The following is a 10,395-nucleotide window of genomic DNA, read 5'->3' as shown; positions in this document are numbered from 1 at the left end:
GACAGCATGTGGAGTTTCCACATTTTTTGGTGTTATAGGGGTTCTGCAACCAGAGGGCCAGCCACCTGCTGCTACAAGCACTTCACTGGAAAGTGCCTGTCCTCGTCCTTCATGTGACCTGGGGCCTGGCTCTCTGGAGCTCCGGTGGGCAGGTGCGAGACTGCTCCCCGCCACCACCACTTCCAAGTTACTGTCTGACCATTTAAAAATGTTTTTTCTACCTCTTGGTGTTAGGAAAAAAGTTGCCATGAATAATCACAGCGTGTAAGTTTTTGTATCAGTATATGTTTTCATTTTTCTCTCATTTCCTAAAACTGGAATTTCTAGGTTATATGGTAGATGTTTGTTTCAGTCTATGAGAAATTGAGTTTGTAAATTTAAGCTTATAGGAATTGCTGGGTCAATCTTGAGAGAGAGAGAGAAAGCAAACCCAAGTGGGGCTGGTCATGCCACACCCTTTCTCCTCCATGTCTCCATCCAGTCAGGATTTGGGGTACACAGGAGCATGCACTCGCTGCAGTTGGCCCCTTGGTATCTTGTTCCTAGTGCATGGTGCTTGCTTAACCACTGCACTGCGAGGCTGGCCTGTGCCAGCTGCCTTGCCTTAGCAGATGTTTGTGAGACTGACTAGTTACTTTATGTGTGTGCTGCCCACCCGTTGGCTGCGTTATTCCGCCTTACGGCATTCAGGTTCCCGTTCACTGGTGAAGAAATGTGGAGTTTTTTTTCCTAACCAATTGAATTTTATTTGTTGTATAAGCTAGCCAACATCTTTCAGCTAAAAAAAAACAAAACAAAACAAAACAAAAAACAAACAAACAAAAAAACATTATATTTGAGCAAAGATTACAGAATGAATTAGAACCCCACTAAAATTTGCTTTGGGGAGAGAACACCACAATTCTACTTAATTAAAAATATTTTTTTGTAGACCATAGTTTGTTTATTTTTAACACCCATCATGCCATGAATTCATAGGGGATAGGTTCAAGAAACTCGTCTCCTTTTCATTGGTTTTCACGAAGTGTGCTTCTTGGGTGGAGAAAGCCAAAGGCTGGTGCTTCAGTGAAACCCAGGTCCCTTTCTCTGGCTTTCTTCTCTTTCTGGTCATTTCCCCCCACACGTTTTTAGGAAACTGTCTCTGTTCTTAGAAGGCTTAAGCTCAATATGCACATTTATTCTCTTGGCAAAAATCTTGCTTTTAACTTATTTGCAGCAATGCCAACAGCATGTTGGGTCACACTGTAGACTCTGCAGTTTTGCCACAGTGACATTTGTGGTGCATTCCTTTCTGAACAGTGCCCATTCCCTTGGTGTCTACACTATCACCTTTCTCTTTCCCTTTGTGTTCGTCATTTTGGTGAATGACTGGAAGATGGTGGTTCCAGCCAGAAGGAAGACAGCATATGGAGTTTTCACAGTTTTTGGTGTTATAGGGGGTCTGCAAACAGAGGGCCAGCCACCTGCTGCTACAAGCACTTCACTGGAAAGTGCCTGTCCTCGTCCTTCATGTGACCTGGGGCCTGGCTCTCTGGAGCTCCGGTGGGCAGGTGCGAGACTGCTCCCCGCCACCACCACTTCCAAGTTACTGTCTGACCATTTAAAAATGTTTTTTCTACCTCTTGGTGTTAGGAAAAAAGTTGCCATGAATAATCACAGCGTGTAAGTTTTTGTATCAGTATATGTTTTCATTTTTCTCTCATTTCCTAAAACTGGAATTTCTAGGTTATATGGTAGATGTTTGTTTCAGTCTATGAGAAATTGAGTTTGTAAATTTAAGCTTATAGGAATTGCTGGGTCAATGGTAGGTGCATGATTAGTCATATAATAGACCGCCTTTCCTGAAGTAATGGTATCATTTTATATTTTTACCACCAGCCTTTACTGCATATCCCTCCAAACCTGCCATATTGTTAGGGTTTTTTCTTTGGGTGGTTTTATTTTTACTTTTAACTAACCTAGGAAGGTATAGTGGTGTTGCAGTGTGGTTTTACTTTTTGTTTCTTGATGGCTAGCGACGTTAAACTTCTTTTTATTTGCTTATTGTCATTTGTGTGTCTTCAGCGGAAAGTCTGTTCAGATCTTTGGACCTTTTCGGTCTGGACTTGTCTGTAATTAAGTAGCAACAACTGTTTGTATACTCCGCATGGGAATTCTTGCTTAGTTACTTGTATTACGAGTATTTCCTTCCATTCTGTGCCTGAAACAGGCTTTGTTTTATTACTACACTTTGTAGTTGTGTAAACGGGAGCATAAATCTGGCTGCTTACTCCTTTACGGACGAGAGCCGCGTGAGCTCCCCTTTAACAGAGCTTTCTTTAGCTAAGATTTCCCTTTTTTCATTTCCATGCCCCCAAACTCTCTCTCTTTCTCTCTTTTTTCTTAAAGAATTGTTTTATTTAACTTTATTTATTTTAATTTGACCAGAGATGGTCACAGTGAGAGAGAGTGAGTTAGAAGAAAAGTGAGAAAGCAAGCTGCCACATCTGAGACTTGAACTGTGATCAGCCGTGTGGGAGTCCAGCGCCCTTAACCACCAACCTTAGCTGCTGGCCCCACCCTTTCTTCTCTACTGAGTAACTTCTCTGCGTGTTCACATCTAAAGGTTACTTACTCTGGAAAGCTTTTCCATCTTGGAAAGTCTCTTGGTGCTTTTTAAGTACACTTTTGTAGGTCTCACTACCTTCCACATTTTAAGCTTTGTTGAAGGGACAGGGAGTGGGTGGGTTCTGTGGCTTAGTGGTTAGGTCAGCCGCATCCTACATAGTTGACTGTGTGTTTCAAGTCCTAGACCTGGCAGCTTGGGAAATACTCCATATGCGCTCCCAAAAATACTGAAAGGGGAGAGGAGGGATTGCGACAAGACCATTCCGATGGGCGTGCTTTCTCCTCTTCCTCTGTCTCTCTCTGGTGAGTGCATGTACCCTCTTAACAGTGAAGGGTAGGGGCCATGGCTGTTTCGGTTCACTGATGTATTCCGAGCGGCTAGCTACGTGTCAGATCTCCGGTGACTGTTCAGGATATTGCAGTAAGAGACATGCCAGCTCTACTGTTGCTGTACTGTTTGGGTTTGCTGTAGTTCTCTCACACTTTGGAAAGCAGTCTGTCGTTTTCAGCAGAGTTTAAGAGATGACAATGATGCATTTTGGTCTTGGGGGCACCGCTCGTTACCCCTTTGTGCCCAGATCCTCTGCATGCCGCAGCCCAAGCAAACTCGCTAATCCAGTCAGGTTCGCTTGCGTTTTTGAGGCCCGTATAGGCTTCCACTAGTCGTTGAAGAGCTTAAAAGTTTCTCATACTCCGTTCCAGTAATTTAAAAGGTAAGTGTGTGCTCAGTGTTTCTGTGTTAATAAAATTAATTTGATATGTGTGAAAGATTGATCATTGAGTTGAGGTCCTCTGGGCAGTTTTTAACAGATTTCTTTCATCTTTTTAGAAATAAATATTATTGTGTATATTTGAGGTTTATGAAACATGAAATACCGAGGCACGTGGGCCTGCACCAAGGTCAGCACATTGTCACATTTTGTTTGTGTGGTCAGAGGAGCTAAAACCTGTCTCACAGGACCTATTTGCTATTTCTCAGTCTATGTTCTTTTATAAGCAAGAAATCAACTTCTTGTTCCAGTCCGTCTCTTGGGGCCAGTCCCTGCCCTAGTGGCCAAGGTGTGATTTTGACAGAATTTTAAAAGATCCTTTGGGAAATTTTCTAACACGTGTATACCTTTTTCCCCTAAGATTGAAGAATGAAAAGGCCTTACGTCTTAACCTTATTGGTAAGTGAATTTTCTTATTTGACATTCTGACTAGAGTCTAGTGGATTTCTGCTCTAGACCTAATATTTTTGTTGTTTTTCAGTGCTCTAGTGAAATACTTTTATCAAAATGAAATTACTTTATCAGATTTACTTAAAAGATCAGTAATTAAACTTTTAAAGTAAAATGTGTTTATCATTTCTAGTTTAATTTTCCAGAAATGAAGTTTATATTTACCTGTCTACCTGTCTACACACTTCCCTACATCTAACTGAGGTGTAATTCTAACTCCCTGACCATTGGTATTGTGAGGGATTATGGCCTAGGTATTATGGAAACAGTAATGTTTAATAATATGGATACAGTATCTTTAGCTTATATTTCAGTATTACAATATTTTTTGGCCAAATTTAGTTTATTAATTTTCATAAGTTGGGGATTAAAAATAGTAACTATTAGACTTTGTTACTAAGTAACATAAAGGTGCTCGAGCCTCATCTCTCATGCTTAGGCAGGTACTAGAATAGCATCTCTAAACAGGTGTCAATGTGCTTGTGGGGCCGTGTCTTGATCTGTGGTACTGAGAAGTCCCACAGGAAGGGCCATGCTGGTCAGAGGCGCCCCTCAGGGTGTGCCCTGTGGGCTCCTGGTGATGTGTCCCGGCTGCTCTGCAGTGCCCGGCAGTGTGGGCGTGCTCAGCACACCCACTGACTTAGGGCCCCGACGGGCTCCCTGACCTCTCCTCTGCGAATGGGGTGAGACTGTAGAGCTGCCAACACAGCACGGTGCATGCGGGCTCTCCGGGTCAGCAGGGAGCACTGGCAGCATTTCCTTCTTACTGTTTAGACAGATTCTGTCATTTGCTTTTTAAATGCCTAGAACTTCACGTTCTTTTTTTCCTGTGCATCCATATTGAAAAGTATATATTATATACACACACACACACACACAGAAGAGCATCCCTCCCACTTCTGTCTCTTCTCTAAATTAAAATGTGACAATTTAATTTCTGACAGACTGGTTTAATTAGCTTTGAGCCCACACAGGGCTTTATATTTAACATTGAAATAAATTTTGGTTCTGTTTTAAACACATTAATGTGAGAATTATAAAGAATATCTCTTTGCTTAAATGGTGACTTGTGGTGCTTAACTATCTTGGTACTTGTTTATAGGTGAGAAATTGCAGTGGTTTCAAAGTCATCTTGACCCCCACAAAGGGGGATATTCAAAGAGAGACGCTTGTGAGTTAATTGAAAGGTAAACACTGGGCGTATTAAGAGCAAGGATCAGGGAAGAGGGTTCTGTGCCCTTGTTCTTTAAGAGACAGCTCTGTTCTGGATTTGCAGAAGAGTACCTGGGCTTTATTATCAGAAAGGCTGGATCCATCCCTGGCTTCCCGACTTGAGCAGTGTTGTCATGTCCTGGCCCTTCAAGTGGTGTGGTGTGCCCAGTTTCTTTGGATCAGGAAAGGTTTCCTGGAGAAGTGTCGAGTAATCTGGCACCTCAAGGGTCAGGGTCAGTAGACAGGCAAGGTCAGTTGATCTTTTGCCCTTTCCCCTCACACTGCTCTACCCATCAGTACCCAGTATAAGAGAGAACGAACTCTGAACAGCCAGAGCTGGGAACAGGGGTGCCATGTGTAGTGACCTGTCAGACATTTAATATGACTGAGCTAAGGCCAAGAAGGGAAACGCGGCAGGTACAGGAGGCACAGCCGGCCCACGAGTGAACCCAGGTGTCATCTGAGAGTTCAGGCCTTCTTTGAGGCCACTGGGAGCTGTAGGAGGCTCTCGGAGCCCACACCTGGGCGGTGGTCTCTAACTTGAGAAAGGTCAGTCATGAGAGGACAGTGGCCTTGGCCAGGAGACCGTGGAGAGGCTGATGGACACCTCGGGCAAGAGGTAGTGGTGGTGGGAGGACATGAAAGCTTCCGGAGAAGTTAAGAAGGCAGGGGTCTCAGTGCAGTGAAGGCTCGCGTGTGCAATGAAGGCAGGGAGCAGGGGTCTCAGTGCAGTGAAGGCTCGCGTGTGGAATGAAGGCAGGGAGCAGGGGTCTCAGTGCAGTGAAGGCTTGCGTGTGGAATGAAGGCAGGGAGCAGGGGGCTCAGTGCAGTGAAGGCTCGCGTGTGGAATGAAGGTCGGAACCTGCCCGCCCCCTTTGCTGGGGCAGCAGGGTAAATGGGCTGGTCCAGGGTGGGTGCAGTGGTTCGGTAGCAGGTGGGTGGGCAGGTGATGGCAGGCCCAGTTTGGATGTGCCACAGGCGAGGCCACTAGGGCATGTCTGAATGGAGGTATCCAGTAGGTGGGTGGAGCTGAGGGTCATGGCTCAGGAGGGGCTTTGCTGGCAGACTGGCCTGGTCACTAACGTCAAGGAGGTGGCTGAGCTACCCCGGACGGGGTAGAGAGGCGGGGATGCAGGGGACTCAGGGAGAACGGAAAGAGAAGAGGAGGGCAGGGGTTAAGTTTTAAGTGAATAAAAGCCAAATAGAGACTTTGTAACTCGCATGATTTTCTTATTTTCCAGGTATTTGAATCGATTTAGTGGCGAGCTAGAGCAGATTGAGTTACACAACAGCATCAGAGACAGGCAGGGCCGGCGGCACTGTTTCCGGGAGGCGGTCATCAGGCAGACGGTGGCCCGCGCTACGGCCTCGGTGGGTGCTCACTGCCCACGAAACGCGTGGTTCAGATTTGTGCCTCGTGTCAGCGCGCTAGTTCGGCTTTCTCCTTTGATTCTCTTTTCTTCGTTTCGAATAATTTTTGACTCGTTTCCCAGCAAAGCTGTCAATTTTGTGTCCAGCACATGGTATCTTCCACGTGACCGTGAGTCCTCCTTTCCTTTCTGGAAGGTACCAGCTTTGTCTGTGGGGGTCATTCTTCTCATCCTGGCCTTATCTGCTTCCTCAGAGTGGGTACTACCATGTCCCTTTCATTTTTGTAATTCCCGTGCTACACTACACCCACTGTCTCTCTCTCTCTTTTTTTAGAGATTTTTGCCATAAGGCGTGTACGCTCGCCAGAAAGAGAGAGAGACAGAAAGTGAGAAATCACACTCCAGGGGGAATGGCCACATCATAATCCCTTCTCCTCCATTCTCCTCTCGGGATCTTGGGCAAGCATGCACACACGCCTGGTGTGAGTTTAAGTCACTGGGTCTGGGACTCGTACCACGGTTGACTACATGGGAGTCCAACGACATAGCCATTACACAAACTACTGGTTCCCCCACTGTCATTTTTGACAGGAGAAATCAAATGTTCTTTCTTAGGCTTGTGACACGCCGCACAGATCCTCACGACGGGGTTGTCTGTTACCAGGTTGTTAACACTGAAGAAAAGCACTGGGTGGGAGAGGGAGCCTAGGGCTTGCAAAGCCTCAGTCTGGTGTCTACCCAAGGATGCATATGGCTGCAGGTGCTCAAAGGACAAGTGTTACTTCATTAATGGGTCTGTTTTGTTATACAAGTTTTGTGTAGAACTTACTACTAGGATTCTAATTGTTTTTTAAAGCAAGGCTTTACTGTTTCTCTTTATTTGTAAGTTAAGTAGGTTTTTTTCTTTAGAATTATTTTATTTAACTTTATTTATTTATTTAATTAATTTATTTTAATTTGACCAGAGAGGGACAGAGAGAGGAGAGAGAGGGAAAGTGAGAATGTAAGCCGCCAGGTCCAGGACTCGAACGGCGGTCAGCCATGTGGGAATCCAGTGCCCTCAACCACCACGGCACCTCTGGCCCCTATTACTAGCATTCTGAAGTTACCTTCTTCAACTAGGCTCTTTATACTTGCCAAGTGTACTTCTTAAAAATAACTTATTTAATTTTATTTATTATTATTTTAATTTACTATAGGGCATGTGTACTCATCAGAGAGACAGAGAGAGAGAGAGAGAATGAGAAAGCATGCTGCCAGGTCTAGGACTCAGTTCACGGTCAGCTAAGTGGGAGTCTAGCACCTTTAACCACACCACACCCTGCTGACCCATCAGCTGAGTTTTCATATTAATTATACAGTGCCTTGATACTTTGTTTTTCTTTGGATGTGCTTGCTATCAATTACTGTTTGTTGTATCTGAGATACTGAATGAGGAGACTGTAGAATGATACAATTTAGAAAACTGTTCCTGACAGATACAAATGTTTCTCTTTCCCAGAGATTCCAGACATCCTAAATGCAAGTAATCTGAAAACTTTCCGGTGAGTGTGCCTTACAGGTTCCCTGGGAACTGCATGTAAAATAAATGAGGCATAAAATTTCTTTTCTTTGGAGTCTAGACATCAAGCTAAAAGGAAATGGGCCGCTTTTACCTTTGCTTATTTTATCAGGAAGGTAAGGGTTTGAAGCACCTGCTGTACACGGAAATGGTAATTACACGGTGTATCTTTTATTTGTTTTTCTAACTAATTTAAAATAGTACTTCAAAGAGTTTGTTTTCATTATTCCTTCCCAGTTCTTATTTTTTTTTAAAAGAAAACAGCAATAGTCTTGGACTCAGAGTCTCATCCTTGGGATTCCTCTGTACACGCTTTCGGAGGGAAGATAGTTAAGGGACACGATAACCAGGGGAAGGGGCGAAGGCATCAACAAGCATTTAGTCCAGGGCTGGGACAGTAGCACAAGGGCAAATAAAGCACAAAGCTCTTGGGACCAGCAGATGGCATAATGGTTATGTCACTGGAGTCCCATGTAGTCAACTGTGGTTCACGTCCCAGACCCGGCGGCTTAAAAAACTCATGCCAGGTGAGTGTGCGTGTGTCCCCAAAATCTCAAAAGGAGAATGGAGGATGAAGGACTGTGGTGTGACCATCCCCGTTAGGGGTGATTTCTTGCTTTATGTGTCTCTGTCTCTATCTCTCTATGGTGAGCATGCGTGCCCTATAGCAAAGAAAAAAAGAAAGTTTCTGGGGCAGTAGGTGCTGTGGTGGTAAAGGCACTGCCCTATAGCAAAGGAAAAAAAAAAAAAAGAAAGTTCCTGGGGCCAGTAGGTGCTGTGGTGGTAAAGGCGCTGGACACCCCACATGACCGAGCACAGTTCAAGTCCTGACCTAGTGGCTTGCTTTCTGACTTTCCCACGTCTTTAAAATAAAAGGAAGCTCTGAAGGCCAGCTCATGTGGGACAGGGCCTGGTTTCCATCTGGAGCCTCTCTGAGTACACTGGACACGTGTGTGCCCATGGTCGGGGCCGGCTGAGGCTGGGAGTGGAGCCTGGCAGCAAGACTGTTGGGGATGCCCTCTCTCTCTCTGTTTCCCCCACTTCTGGAAGAAAGAAAGAAACTTTAAAATAATTAAAAAAAAAAAAAAAAAAAGACCTGGTTGGTCCAGTGGTCTCTCTCATCATACTCCTTTGTAGTCAGGGAGGCCACTAGGATTCAATTACTGTTTTCAAGCATTGGTTCTCTGTCTCTAGAAAATTATTTTTATTAATCATTTGGGTCTTAATTAGACCATGTTGATTGGTTGGAATTTAATGCTGTTGGCTAAGTTTGAATTTAATCATATTCTTTGGAACTTATGGATTTAATCTTATCTGTGGGATTCTGTACTTCTCAACTCATAGACACTAAAGCAGCTCTAATAGGGTTCATCTGTCAAATTCAAGAACCGTCTCCACTTAGGTCTTGTACAGCACTTAAATACATGGGACTTAAATTGTTTTTATGCCCTAAATATTCATCTTTGCCTGTAACATTAACTGATGAAATATATAAGTATACTCCTTATTTCTAAAACTATGTTGTGCCTCCAAAGAAATCCTTGAGCAAGAAGAAATGGGCACAGCTACTGTTGCAGCTTCGAGTTGGTTTCTCAGAACAGCCTTCACGTTGCTCCTAAAGTAACCAAATGGAGAATTTTCACAGCAGATACTGAGACTGCAGAACTGAAAATATTCTGTTACAAGAAGAACAGTTGTTTTTGATTACCGAAACTTAACTCTGGTTTACCACTGGGTGTGAAAAGGAAAACCTTTCCTGACTGAAAGATTTGCCAGATGAGGCGTTGCTCCTACTTTTGAGATTCTTGGTACTGCGTAGCTGAGGGAGACATTCGGGTCAGGGAGGAGGAATTTTGAGTGGACAGAGCCTCCTTGTAACTTGCCTGGTATTTTTTTCTATTTGGCTTCTGAAGTTCTGAATAAGTAAGGTTTTTTGGGGGGGATTGTTACTACTGCACATAGTAAGAACATACAGTAAGTGTGGGATGTAAGCCTCAGTTCTTGGGACATTGTTGTTTTCTAGTTAGTTTATATTATTGTTTTCCTAATGCATCTAAATCTGCTATAAATGGATAAAATTTCTTCTGCTACTCCCAGAGTTTTGAAAATTGACTATCTCCTGCTTACTTGGCTCAACTCCCACCAACACTCTCTGATCTGCTTTTGTCTAGGGAATGGGATTTTGATCTGAAAAAATTGCCAAACATTAAAATGAGGAAAATTTGTGCTAATGATGCAATTCCCAAGAAGTGCAAGAAGAAGACTAAGACTGTTGTAACGGTGGACAAAGACTTGGAAGAGTTGGATCTGAAAGGCGAATCCAGTGACTCGGATGAAGAAATGACTGCAGTGGACTGACTGCCTTTACTTGAGTCAGAAATAAATGACCCGAAAGCTTCACGTGTCAGCTCATTGAGTTTGGCAA

At 44.0% G+C, this 10,395-nt stretch overlaps 1 protein-coding gene across 1 annotated transcript in view; it reads left to right on the top strand.

Annotated features, from left to right (window-relative positions):
* TMA16 (translation machinery associated 16 homolog) overlaps positions 1 to 10,370 on the top strand; it is an 18,260-nt gene extending 7,890 nt beyond the window's left edge. Inside the window, 6 exon segments of the mRNA XM_014590890.2 lie at positions 3,739 to 3,776; positions 4,930 to 5,014; positions 6,281 to 6,399; positions 6,402 to 6,410; positions 7,911 to 7,953; positions 10,142 to 10,370. Of these exon segments, the coding sequence (XP_014446376.2) occupies positions 3,739 to 3,776; positions 4,930 to 5,014; positions 6,281 to 6,399; positions 6,402 to 6,410; positions 7,911 to 7,953; positions 10,142 to 10,328 (481 nt within the window). The 3' untranslated portion in view covers positions 10,329 to 10,370.
* Positions 10,371 to 10,395: the final 25 nt, after the last annotated feature.

The sequence above is a fragment of the Tupaia chinensis genome, unplaced genomic scaffold (assembly GCF_000334495.1).
Source record: "Tupaia chinensis unplaced genomic scaffold, TupChi_1.0 Scaffold000494_1, whole genome shotgun sequence".
Classification (NCBI taxonomy): Eukaryota; Metazoa; Chordata; class Mammalia; order Scandentia; family Tupaiidae; genus Tupaia; species Tupaia belangeri.
This window is presented reverse-complemented; position numbering and strand designations above follow the sequence as displayed.